At 48.9% G+C, this 13809-nt stretch overlaps 1 protein-coding gene across 1 annotated transcript in view; it reads left to right on the top strand.

Annotated features, from left to right (window-relative positions):
• Positions 1-13246, top strand: part of WDR59 (WD repeat domain 59) — a 79948-nt gene extending 66702 nt beyond the window's left edge. Inside the window, exons 21-27 of the mRNA XM_015408249.1 lie at positions 2118-2199; positions 4754-4866; positions 5184-5322; positions 5423-5495; positions 7346-7469; positions 9691-9833; positions 11968-13246. Coding sequence (XP_015263735.1) covers positions 2118-2199; positions 4754-4866; positions 5184-5322; positions 5423-5495; positions 7346-7469; positions 9691-9833; positions 11968-12203 — 910 coding nt within the window. The 3' untranslated portion in view covers positions 12204-13246. The remainder of the gene's footprint in view (positions 1-2117; positions 2200-4753; positions 4867-5183; positions 5323-5422; positions 5496-7345; positions 7470-9690; positions 9834-11967) is intronic.
• The last annotated feature ends 563 nt before the right edge of the window (positions 13247-13809 follow it).

Genomic DNA, 13809 nt, shown 5'->3' on the forward strand with positions numbered 1-13809 from the left:
TCAGTGATGGGGCAGCTTTTGTCACTCCCAAAAGGAAAAGCACTATGTGTTCTGGAGTGCACTTCTTTTTTACTTATAAAAGACACACCTCGAGGAGGGGGAGGGAAAGAAGAGGGATGGAGCAGGTGAGTAGAATCCAGGTAAGTGAAACAGAATCCAGGTAAGTGGAACAGTAGGCTAGGTGATCATCCTGTGCCATCTTAACTGTGGTGTTCATTTCCTGTGTTTGACTACACATGCTGGAAATGTACAGGATGTTGCATTTTAGTCACATGAATCTCAGTAGGGATGGGCACGAACTGAAAGAATGAAGGTTCATGGAGGTTCATGCTTTGGGGGGTTTTCACAAACCACGAACTTCCACGAACTTCTCCATTGCACGAACCAGTTCATGCTTTCGAAGTTCATGGGGCTCCCCACCTGGAAGTGTCCTCGGTGCCCACCATGGCCAACCTGACCAAAGGCCTTTAAAGGTCTTCGGAGCTCACCCTTCGAGCTCAGTCAAGTCAAGCCACTTGACTCGAGTGAGCTCTACATGTATTTATAGGCCTTTGGAGCCCACTTCTGGGCAGGGCTTGCCCATATAAGGACTTGCCCATATAAGGGCATCTAAAGACTATAAAAGCCTTCAGAGCTCACTCTGGAAGCTCAGTCAAGCCAGCCCGACCCAGCTCACTCAGGTTGGGCTGCAGGCTGGCGGCAGGCTCTGACAGCATTTAAATGCTTTTGGAGCTCACTTCCGAACCCACCAATGAACCATGTTTTCATGGAGGTTTGGGGGCGGGTTCATGGGACAAACCATTCTCCCAAACCCCTGGTTCATGCTGAACTGGGGTTCATTAATTGGTTTGTGCCCATCCCTGCTTCTCAGTCTTCATTTTTAGGTTGATTAGTAGTTCTGTGATCTATGGTTTTAATATGTGCAGTCTCTGAAGATAAGGCTTAATTTAGCATATGAAATGTCCTGTGTTTGCAGGAGCGGTTGTTTTCCCTCCTTGAAGGTCTTTTAATGTCTCTCTGTGTACCAACAGCCATATTTTGCTTAATGTGTCTTTTTACCTATATGTCATAAGATCTTCTGATCCAGGGGTGGCCAAACTGCAGCTCGGGAGCCACATGCAGCTTTTTCACACAGTCTAATTTAATGTTAATAAAAAGCAATTGTGCATATTTTTCAATAAAAACATGTCTGTGACATTTGTTCATGGCTTGCGGTTCTCAAACATCTGACGTTTATTCTGTGTGGCTGTTACATTAAGCAAGTTTGGCCACCCCTGCTCTGATCCAAGTGTCCTTCAAAATGAGGACAGGAAATGTCATATGCTGTACGTTCTGAATGTGCTTATAACCAAGGGGATTGTTGAAGGGTTGTTGAGCCCTCGGATTTGAAACCAGGTTCGGCTACTGTAAGGTTATCTTCACTTAACCTAAGCCCTGCCGAAGGTGCCCTTTTTGTTTGCTTTGCTGAGGACAAGGATGTGGTCCTTCGAGTGTCACTTAGAAATTGTCTTAGAAATGTGCAAACCCCTAGCCTGCCAATGATTGGGTGTCCCTGGAAGTGGCTTTCCATACCTCCTGCCCGATACTTTTAACTGGAGATGCTGGGGATTGAACCTGGGACTTCCTGCATGCAAATGAGGTGTCCTGTTGGAGTCACAGCCTCTTCCCTTAAAGATGTAGTAAGCAACAAAATGGATCATGGAGGAGGGGGAGTGTGAGGTCAGAACTTCACAACTCAAATGACGCGTGAGTCTTGGCAGGATGGCATCTCTGTGCGGGATTCTCTGCTTCCCTTTCCTGTGGTATCATGTGCCCACGTCATAACATGTGTTTCCCTGTCTCTCTGTCTCCCTACAAGCTGCCTCTTGGCAGTGTCGGTAGGTCTCAGCATGGGGGAAGTGGTATTCCACATTACACAGACAGGAAGAACTCGATGCAAGGGGTGCCATTTTCAGTAGTGGGTGTATGTGTCCCCTAGCCTATAATTCATCTTCTATGGGGAGACGAATGGGAAATTATGTTTTCCTTTTTTTTTCTTTGTGTGTGTGTGTGAGCAGAGAGGGATCTAGCCCTTCCTCCTTCTATAGAGCAACTGCTTTCCTTTCCTTTCCTTTCAGACTGAATGTGGCCGACATTCAGGAGACATGCCAGAAGAACGCTGCCTCAGCTGTGACAGTGGGGCGCAGGGATCTTTTGCAGGTACAGTTCCAGGGAGGGACTGGATGGGCAAGTCGCGGAAGTCTTGCCACAGCTGCTGTTTATTATGGATTGCTATTGAAGTGGTGAAGCCTCTAACACTGATTGGCTGTGTTGATGGGCTTGCTCAGAATGTTCAACTGCTCAGGGAACACCACAATTTGCCATCAGCTTTTGTGAGGAAAGGGAAGATCATCTGTTTGGATGGGTGTGAAACCTTGGGTAGCTGAAAGATGAGAAGAGGTCCTGGAACACAGTAACATGAAGGAGCAAGGAAACTGCATCATTGGCAGTGGGCTGGGTAAGAGGAACCTGAAGGAAGGGTATGTGGAGGGAAGCGGCTTGAGGGAAAAGAGCAGATGGAAGGAGGGAACTGAAGCAAACATAGACATGTGAAGGCCTTGGAAAATTGGGTTTTTTTCCCTCCCATGAGGCTGTTTTGTAAAAAAAAATCTGTTGAAAAAATTCAACAACCATTTAAAGAAACATTTTCTGTTCAGAATAAGTTAATATATTTTAAGGCAGTATTTTAATTTTTTTTCTATTATCCTCAAAATGCTTTCCAGTGTCCATGTAACAACTGTGTAATGCCATCTACTGTATTGGGTAATTATCTTTCCTGTATACTGTATGTTTAGCAGTACATTTTTATCCTGTATTTCCTCCAAGGAGCTTAGGGTGACAAATGAAGCTCTTTTCTGTAGTTTGTCCTCACCTATGTGGTAGGTCAGGCTGAGAATGCGTGTCTGGACCAAGGTCAACCAGCGAGTTTCATGGCAATGGGAGGATTCGAGCCTGGGTTTCCCAGAGTCTTAGTCTGATGCCCAAACCACCACTGACCCCTAGCCTAAAAACATGCACCACTGTCAGATTTTATTGCTCGCTTTTAGATTCCTCCGTTTTTTGCAGCTTATGAAAGAAACTGCGCAATATTTATACATATATGGCTTCAGAACACTCATATTATGCAGGATTGCCACTGAAAACGGCATCCCTGCATTGAGTTCTTACCATACACATCGTCTGATGGTGATGCGGTCACATTGCACATTGTCCGTCTGTGCCTATGATGGCGGGCAGGGAAATGATCAGTGCAAGGACACATGGGGATGCTGTTTTGGGGGGCAGGTCTGTGTCACGTGTAAATGTTTTTAGTTCTGCCTTCATTGCTTACCTTCCCACAATGCTTTGCTCACTGCTTTTGCTCACTGATTGCTCTGTCCCGGCTTGCTTGCCAGGTTCCGTTTGATATGGACCACAGCCAGGACAGTGCATAGTGAGGCCTTTCCCCCCACCTAATTCACAAATGGGATCATGGCTGTCGGGCCTGCTCTGCTTTTGCCACAGCAAGAGGTGACCAGCTTGGGGTGGCCATGGGGATGCTGTTTTGGGGGGCAGGTCTGTGTCACGTGTAAATGTTTTTAGTTCTGCCTTCATTGCTTACCTTCCCACAATGCTTTGCTCACTGCTTTTGCTCACTGATTGCTCTGTCCCGGCTTGCTTGCCAGGTTCCGTTTGATATGGACCACAGCCAGGACAGTGCATAGTGAGGCCTTTCCCCCCACCTAATTCACAAATGGGATCATGGCTGTCGGGCCTGCTCTGCTTTTGCCACAGCAAGAGGTGACCAGCTTGGGGTGGCCTTCTGTGACCCCAGTGATGTGTCAGTGTGACGAACTAAAGGTTTGTTGATCAGCAGCAGGTAAACGAGAGCTGCTGGGTCACATGACTGAGAGTGGTGGGGGCAGGTTACTCGGAATTCTCAGGGAGTGACAGTTAAGAGTTGACAGTTAAGGGTGTTAGCTGGTGAGCTCTTGGAAAAAAGGAGCTCCTGGAGCGGAGTGTAATAGCACGCCAGATTGCTTACCTTCCCACAATGCCTTGCTCACTGCTTTTGCTCACTGATTGTACTGTCCTGGCTGTATAATGCTCCTAACTGGTCCCCTCTAATGAGAGATAGTAACTCCTCAATAGTCACAAAGTAACACACACACTCCTCCAAGGGAACTTGTGAGGTGGTAAAAGGAAGGAGTAGGGGTCTGGAAGAGACTGTGGAAAAGCTGGAATAGTCTTACCAGTCAGTCTCAAGGAGCCATATGGAGAAAGTCCAAGGTCTAACCACAGTCAGTTACCGGAGAGTGAAATCACAAACGGTATCAAGGGACCAGAGTCAGTCTGTGACAAACTTAGAGTTATAACACTACAGCCTATGTTAATGCAGAGTGAAGCATTCATACCAAACAGCAACAATATATTCTGTGCAAATACCCCCCCCCCCCGGGCTGAGTTTCTGTGAATAAAGAATTGCACTGTTTGCCTTTCAAAAGCACTGGTGCCTGACTTATTGATAGGGATTCATACCTGGCAGACATCCTCAATCCACAAGACATACAATCCCCAAAGAGACTTTTTTTAGAGTAAACTGGTCATCCCTCAGAAAGACGAGGTGATCAGTCAGAACAGAGTGAGAATCTGAATCCAGTAGTATAAACTGAGGCCCCACTCGGTCTGGATCGTTGCAGTTAGCGTCTGCCATACCTTCTTTTTTTCTCTTCAGGTCTGGTCACTGGCCACAGTCGCAACTGACCTCTGTCTGGGCCCAAACTCCGACCCAGATTTGGAGACCCCCTGGGCCCAGCACCCGTTTGGCCGCCAGCTCCTGGAATCTCTGTAAGTACCTAGACCCTGAGGTAGATCTTTCTTCTTCTTTTTGGATATTTATACCCTGCTTTTCTGTCCAATGGGGACCTGAAGTGGCTGGTGACGTCATTCCCCATTTTATATTCCCAACAACCCGCCTTCTCCGGTAGGCTAAGCTGAGAGAAAGAGCGACTAACCCAAGGTCACCCAGCAAGCTTCCGTGGCAGGGCAGTGGTTCAAGCCTGGGCCTTCCAGATCCTGGTCCGGGGCACTAACCACTAGACCCCGCCTTGCCCAGGCGAATGCTTTCCCAGACACCCACCAAGTCTTCTCTTCCTCTCTCCCAGGGTGGCTCACTATTGCCAGCTCCACGACGTGCAGACCCTGGCCATGCTGTGCAGCGTCTTCGAGGCTCAGTCCCGGCTCCAGGGAGCCCCAGTTTCTTCTGGACTCTTCCCTCCACGTTCCTCCAGCCACAGCCGATATGTACGGGTACATTTTTGGTATCTACTGCTCACACACACACACACATGCCAAAAAGGCCTGATCCAGGTTTCACCTCCTCCTCCTCTTTCTCCCACAACAGCCCAGCTTTACCTCGTCAGGCTCCTGTTCCAGTATGTCAGACCCTGGACTCAGCACTAGCAGCTGGAACTTAGGTAGGCTTGTGCAGTTAACTTGTAAAGACCTAGAAGGAGGAGGTGTCAGCCTCTTGCAGCCTCCTCTTACCACACAAACACACCCATCCAGATGATCTTCCTGGAGGTTTGCACATGCACAGATACTCAGATCCACATCTTTGTGTGTAGATTTTGAGATACATTTGTACACAATATATTTTTTCATTGTCTTGACTGGAATATTAGAGTATCGGCAAAATGATTTTTTAAAAACTATGTAGAAAGGGAGATGCTTGTTACTAAATTGGGCTGTGTTCTTTTTACAAAATATGTGGCAGGGTATGAGCTTTTGTGAGTCACTGCTCACGTAACTGAAGAAGTGAGCAGTGACTCACAAAAGCTCATACCCTGCCACATATTTTGTTAGTCTTTAAGGTGCTACTGGACTCTTGCTGTGTTCTTTTTACTTTGTGTAGTTAAAAGCTAAGGAACTCCTGCAAGGGTCTGTTTGCAGGACAATAGGTCAGGGCTATTAAACATGTGCCATCAAGTCGCAACTGACTCATGGTGACCCCAGGGCCATGGTGTTTTCAAGGCAAGAGACGAGCAGAGGTGGCTTGCCATTGCTTTCCTCTGCATAGCAACCCGAGTCTTTCTTGGGTGGTCTCCCATCCAAGGACTGACCGTTGCCAATCCTGCTTAGCTTCCAAGGTCTGATGTGATTGGGCTAGGCTGCAGCATCAGGCCGCTGGGTCAGGGAGGCAACGCTTTTAGCCCAAGTGCATTAAAAATGCAACATGTACTTCTGAAGATGTTGCCGTGCTGCAGAAAAATTGGCCAGGGGATGTGAGAATTGTACCTGAAGATATGTTCAGAGCAAACCAAGTCTCAGCAACGCTGGCAACATCTCATGGATTCGCCCGATGCAGGTCTTAGGCAACAATGATTGGCATAAAACATGCCCGGTGCCTTCTCTTGTGTCGCCATCCCTGGCCTTGATGCCAGCGCCTCAGCTGCTTGAGCAGAAATCTGGCCCTAGGTGCCAAGCAAAATAGTGCTGCTGTCAGCACATGTATCGAGTTGTGTATTCCTGAGCACAGGCCCATCCTATCTAACAAAGAGGAATTGGAGCAGCTCTAACAGGCCTTGATAGCTCCACTGGTGATGACCTGGAATGAGGGAAGTAGTTAGTTTCTACTGGAACTGCAGAGAGGGGAGAGAGTCACACTCGGCACACTCTTTTCTCTGAAGGAGCCCCATCTCCATCCCTGTGGTGGGTCTCACAAGCTCATGGATTTCCTTCCCTGAGTTCCTTCTTAAAAGGGGTCAGACTAGGGCAAGATGAAGATGCTCTCTCAGCCTTCTGTTTCCCGTCAGGTACTCTGAGGGAATGGAAGGCAGGGAACAGGGTCACCGTTACTCCAGTCTATTCTGAGTGGATTGCTCTACTGTCCCTGCCCAATGGCCTGTCAAAGAGGCCGCATTCTATTCCCCTGTATTTCCAAGGGTGGAAACATTGGGGCTCCTCAAGCCCAGCAGTCTTTTGTCAGGGGGGAAGTTTTTACCCAGTAGCTACTGTGGTCCAAAACAAGGAACAGCAGCCAGAAGATCTGTAGCAGGAATATCTTGAAGACTGGGGCGGAGAGACATCTGCCTACCAGCTTTTGTATGTGGGTATATAGCTAATTGGTGTTAGTTTTACATGTTTTGTAGGATTGTATTATGGTGGAAAGGTGGGGATAAAAATATCTTGTATATAAGTATTTCTGTTAGTAACTGACCTGCCAACACAGGAGCATGTCTTGCCAGCCACAATGGTCTGGATGACATCAGTTTAAGATGCTCGGAGGCACCGTTTGCTCTGAGGTTCAGTCTTTTGAATTCTGCAGCTGGCAAAGAGGTGGAGCACACGGCAGGCTGGTGTGAGTCTTCACCTGATGACTTCCGCTTTGGCAACTTGGCATATGCTGACCACCGGGACCGCGAGAAGGATCAGCACGACAGGAACAAAAGGTGACGCTGGGCCCCAGAGTCTCGGTTGGGTGCGAGGCTGAGTTGCTGTTATGGAGAATCTCATCCCCAATGTTTTGTGACCTCCCTGGAGAGCTTTGGGCTGTCTACCTCCTCTGCTCCCACTCAAAGAATTGATGCACTTCTTCCAATAATAGGGTGTGCATTTGTGTTGCATGTCCCCATCCTCAGAACATGGCATACAGTTGGACCACCATTTCTTTCCGTGGAGCTGGAACCGTTGTCTGCTTTCTCGAGAGATGCACTTTTTAATCATTCTTACATTTTTTCCTGTTTTGTTTTCCCTCTTGTGGTGGGTTGGGGTGACAGGAGTGGGCACTAAAATCCTTTTGAGGGGTTTACTACCCCCCCCAGCCCAGAGCACCTGTTCTTGCGATGGTAGTGTGTATGTTGATTCTTGTATTAACTGAGGACTACTGCCCACACTACAGTTTCCCATCACACTACCAAGCACAGCTGTGAAAGAGGCCAAATAAATATTTATTTGCTGTGCTGCCAGTGCTTGGCACTGTTTAACCGCCCCTGAGGTAAGTCGCGATGGTGTTCCAGGTGATTCCCGGAAGTACGGCTGATCTCAGTACAGCGGTCAGTTCTCCTGTAGAAAGTGGCTGCTTTAGAGGTTGGGTTTTATGACACCATACAGAGGTCCCTCCTGTCCCCAAACCCCACCTTCCCCAGGGTCCCCAGATCTCCAACACAGAGTTGGTAACCGCAGGCAGATCGTTGTGCAACAAAGTTATCATCTTCATTAGGCAGAGAAGCCAAAGCAAAAAAGTGAGAGATTAGTGCCCCAAGGACCTCGCTGTCTGCATTTCCATTTTGGGGAGATGGCCAAGGGGGAAGGAAGAACAGAAAGGGGCCGAGAACACAAAGGGAATAGAGATGAGCCAATCCAGTCATTTGTGCCTGAGGTGTCCTTTCAGTTGGGCTTGAGCAGGGCCATAGCCAGGATTTTTTGACTTTGGGGAGACTCCTCACTAATGATGGAGGCCCAGGTGGCAGACTGCCAAGTCGGCCTTTTACCACCTGCGGCTGGCTCGGCAGTTGGTCCCCTACCTTCACCGTGAGGACCTGGCAACTGTGATCCATGTGACAGTCACCTCAAGGTTAGACTACTGTAATGCTCTCTACTTGGGGCTGCCTTTGTCGCAAATCCGGAAGGTGCAGCTAGTGCAGAATGCTGCAGCCAGGCTGTTGATGGGCCTCTCTAGGCGAGACCACATCCGGCCTGTGCTACAAGCGCTGCACTGGCTGCCGATAGCATACCGGATTCGCTTCAAAGTGCTGGTCCTTACGTTTAAAGCCCTGAATGGCCGGGGTCCGGCTTACCTAAGGGACCGCCTCTCCCCTTAAGAGCACTACGATCGGGGAGTCTCCACCTCTTGGAAGTTCCAGGCCCCTGAGACGTTAGGTTTGCCCCTACTAGGGCAAGGGCGTTTTCGGTGGCAGCTCCTACCTGGTGGAATAAGCTCCCAGGGGAGATCTGGGCCCTGCGGGACCTTGTGCAGTTCCGCAGTGCCTGCAAGATGGAGCTCTTCTGCCAGGCTTTTGAGTAGGAGCTGCCGCCGCCACTATTCCACCACCATGGTACTGTTCCACCATCTACCTCTACTTTGGGGGGTATGCGTCGCCTGGTGGAAGTGGGTAGAACATTATCATTGGAGTCCTTGCTACTTAATAAAGCTGGCCGTCGAATTGGGATTACTGTTTATCTTGGGGATCTATATATAGGATAACATCAGAGCACCTTAAATATGGGATTTGATTGTGGATGTTTAACACTGTTTTATTGTATTTTATCTATTTTATCTATTTAACCCGGCACTAGCCGTATGTTAGCCGCCCTGAGTCGTTTGGAATGGCGGGATATAAATCCAAAATTAAAAAATAAATAAAATAAGTCGGGAGCACTGCATCCAGAGCAATGAAAAAAGTTTTTAAAAGCTATGAGCGAGAGGGGGCTGGAGTAGGGAGCAGATGTGCCCTGTGGCATGCCTCTCCCACAGCCAGCCAGAGGTACACTGCCGGCAGGCAGGGCTGAGAAGTGACTCGGCTCAGCATGGCCATGGCACACAAGAAAAATAAAACAAATCAGCTGGATGGGAAGTCAGGAGGCCAGGGTGATACGTCAGGGGGCCCGGCCCGAAGATGCCCCACCGTAGCTACAGGCCTGGGCTTGAGGCTTGATGGGCTGTCTCCCCAGGCTCCTGGACCCCGCCAACACCCAGCAGTTCGATGACTTCAAGAAGTGCTACGGGGAGATCCTCTATCGCTGGGGCCTGCGAGAGAAACGGGCTGAAGTCCTCAAGTTTGTCTCTTGTCCCCCCGAGCCTCACAAAGGGATTGGTGAGTGAAAGCCTACAGAGCTGGGATCCTGCTGTGGCCATACAATTTAAAGTGAAATTTGATATACCGAAGGTAGCAGAGTTCTGCGTCAGTCCCATTACAAAAGCAGCAGTAGCCTCCCGTCTCTCTCTTCAGCCCAGCCAAAGTAGCATAGCTGGCTGGCTGGCTTTTGAACTGGCACACCCTTTTGTGATACTTCAGTTCTGCTGAAAAAGGTGTTGAATGAATGTACTTTATAAGGGGGAGAGAAGGAGAAGTCCCTTTTGATATAATCAGAGGGACAGAAGGGGAAAATGTGTGCAAATGCAGCTGCATGTTCTTAAGGCTGGGCAGAAGAGAGCCACTGGAAGGGTTCTGGGAGGCAGCTTGCAGGCAGAGAGAGGAAGAGGTGCAGGAACACCTTCAGGCAGCAGAGGATGGTGCAGAGGGAGGGAGGGATATATTGAGATTACAAGTGTTGTGGGAGGGGCTCCTCTGCTGCCTCAGTTTAACATAAGAACATAAGAGACACCAATGTTGGATCAGGCCAAAGGCCCATCCAGTCCAACACTCTGTCACACAGTGGCCAAAAATACCAGGTGCCATCAGGAGGTCCACCAGTGGGGCCAGGACATTAGAAGCCCTCCCACTGTTGACCCCCCCCCAAGCACCAAGAAGACAGAGCATCACTTGCCCCAGAGTCCCTATCTATACCTTGAGGCTAATAGCCACTGATGGACCTCTGCTCAGAGTTCTTATATTGTGAGAAAGGGAGAAAAGTGCCTGTTTCCCTACCTGCTCTATCCCATGCATAGTCTTATAAACCTCAATCGTGTCACCCCTCAGTCGTCGTTTCTCCAAGCTAAAGAGCCCTAAAGCGCCTTAACCTTTCCTCTTGGGAAAGTGTTCCAACCTTTTATCATTCGAGTTGCCCTTTTCTGCACTTTTTCCAAAGCTATAATATCCTTTTTAAGGTGTGGTGACCAGAATTGCACACAGTATTCCAAATGAGGTTGCACCATTGATTTATATAGGGGCATTATGATATTGACTGATCTGTTTTCAATACCCTTCCTAATAATCCCCAGCATAGCATTGGCCTTTTTTAATTGCAGTCACACACTGTCTCGACATTTATCATAGCAGCAAGGGAAAGGGCATAGTTTTGGGCACCTAGACGAGAGCGTCTCATGCTTCCCATTAGATACACTGGTGTTCAACTGGTATACTGGTGTCCTAGAAGGCCAGGAAGGTCTCTGGAGGAGGGACAGTCTTGGAGAGACTCTGAAAGCAACAAGGCATTTCCCTGCTTTCCAAAATGTGTTGCAATGTGTGTGAGAGCCACCACCCTTTTCTATGATCTTGACGGGTGGGGAGGGTACTCCCCAGGATTATTATTATTATTTTTTTAAATGCATTCTCCATTGGCAAACACATGTGTGGGCCCCGTGATGAAGCACAATAGATGTCTATAACTAAACAGAGAATAGCAGCAACAACAAACTCACACAGACGTGTTCATCCAATATTCATAGTTTGTTTTATGTAGCTTGTAGCTTGTTTTCTATCCTGTAATCTCAGCAAGGAAGGCAGACAGTGACTGAAGGAGGATCAGTAACTAAATATATCTGAAGATGCCAACACCTTTGAGGAGCACCCCTGGAATGATACAATCTGTTGATCTCCAGTGTTCATTCACTCAGCGTCTTACTGCTGTTTCACAAGGGTTGCTGGATTGGTTTTCATCTCTTGGCTACATTTGGACCTGATAACTGCTCCTGCCTTTTGCTCTAGGATTTGCAGGCCTGTCCATCATCCTCCCTCATGTGCAACTCCTCCATAGAAGCAGAGTACCGGTTTGCCGGTGGAAGTGGCTTGTGGGTAGGGGTTGCATTCTAGAGCCAGCTGTGCAACAGTCTGAAAGGAAGGGCAAAACCAAGGGACATGTTAACTCAGAGCACTTGTAGAGTGCCCCTGCAGATCCCTTTTCAAGTGGCTCACAATAAAATATGCCTGTTTTGTACTAACCGCCCAAGTTCCAGTTTGCCAATAAAGCCATAGTGCAATCCTTGTTATAGTATATTGTGCAGGTGCTTTCCCATCTCCTGGTTGCCCCCCATGTAACCCATCTTCTCCCCTCTTGCTCTTCTTGCAGAGTTTGGGGTCTACTGCAGCCACTGCCGCAGCGAGGTGCGTGGCATTCAGTGTGCCATCTGCAAGGGCTTTGCGTTCCAGTGTGCCATCTGCCACGTGGCCGTGAGGGGCTCCTCCAACTTCTGTCTGACCTGTGGGCATGGAGGACACACCAGCCACATGATGGAATGGTTCCGCACCCAGGAAGTGTGTCCCACCGGCTGCGGGTGCCACTGCTTGCTGGAGAACACCTTCTGATGGAGCGTCCCCAGGGCCTGATTAACAGCGTGCCAAGTCCGTGATGGGGGTCACTCTCGGAAAGCAAATAGGTTCACCGCCCTGCCCCCCCAGGTCATTTCCGGGAGAGGTGATGGGTCAAGCTTGGTTGCTGGTAGAGTTGTTTGATCTCTAGCAGAAAGTCGGGCAAGTGGGCTGGTGGTCACTCCAGGGCTTCTTGCAAGCTCATCTTAGGACTTCCTGCCTCGGCAGAGTCTTCCTACAGGGCAAAGAAGTCATATGCAAAGGACAATCATCATAGGTCGGTAAGGTGAAATAGTTCCAGAACCACAAAGGGATCTCAGGTCTTGCGACTAGAGCTGGAGGAGTGGAGCATGAATGTTCTTGGGGTTCACTTGGTTGGAGACTTGGCAAAAAGCCTGCCACAGACTGGAAATCAAAGGGGCCACATTGTTTGGATAGCTCCCCCCCCCGAACAGCCATTCCTCAGCCTTGTAAAGTTCTTTACAAAGAGAAGGATCCAAACTCCCAGAGAGAGTTTCCTATGCAGAGAAAGACAACAGCCCTTTCGACAGTATGAGTTGGATTGAATTGCTCCTTGTGAGTGGGACGGTGTTGGAATAGGGTGTGAGAGCTGGACAGAAGTTCTCTGGGTGACGGATTCCCACTTCATTTGGGACTCAGCGGCAGCTTCATTTTGGGACATTGTTGAGCCAGAATGATTTGTTCCTCTTCCCCCTCCCCTCAAGGAAAAGAAGCAGCGGAGGGTTGTTCATCGTGGCCAGGTCTTGCTTGGACAAGCCTGTTACGCTCCCTCCAGGATTGCTGGAAAGAGTCAGCAGAGGTTTCAGTGAGAACAGATTGATTTTTTTTTAAAGCAGGTCTGCAAGGCATGTGAAGGAGCCCTAACACTTGGAGAGAGAGGGGCGTGCAGTTTTTGTTTTGAGGCTCCAATATCAGGATCTGTGATGCTGAATTGCATTCCAGCCCAGGAGAGTGGGTGAAGAGTTGCCTCTCCTCAAAGGAAACGCCCAAAGATCTTGGGGTGCAGTTGAGGGGGGGGGGGTCTGGGGGGAGGGCTCCCACTTTGGGATTATCCATTTGGTGCCTGGATCGTGGCCTGCAGAGCCCCTCTAGGCAGACACCACCTGCAGACACCCTGCAGACACCACCCGTGCCATTCTTGAAGCTTTGTGGGGTGAGGAAAAGGGTTGTACGTTTTCCTTTATTTAAAATGAATATTTTATAAAGTCCGTTTGCTCTTCCACTTCTGCTGGGGTGGTTTCTGTGTCGTGCTGTTCTCCATAGCTAAGCACTTGTACTTCTGCTGTTGCAATTCTGCTTAGAGGGCTGGACTAGGAGCTGGGAGACCTGGATTCAAATCTTAGGTCAGCCATGAGGCTCACTGGGTGACCTTGGAGCTGTCACTCTCTTAGCTTAATCTACCTCACTGTCTTGGGGTCAAAATAAAAGAAGGGGGAGAACATGTGGTCTTGAACGTCTTGGTAGAAGGGCCAGATTGAAAGTGTGATTAAGTAGAGGAAAAGTTCTGTCTGCTCTGATTGCAAAATTTCCATCATGCTAAGGGCAACTTAGTGAGACTGGTAGATACCTCTCTCACATAGAA

The sequence above is a fragment of the Gekko japonicus genome, unplaced genomic scaffold (assembly GCF_001447785.1).
Source record: "Gekko japonicus isolate JY-2015 unplaced genomic scaffold, Gekko_japonicus_V1.1 scaffold227, whole genome shotgun sequence".
Taxonomy (NCBI): domain Eukaryota; kingdom Metazoa; phylum Chordata; class Lepidosauria; order Squamata; family Gekkonidae; genus Gekko; species Gekko japonicus.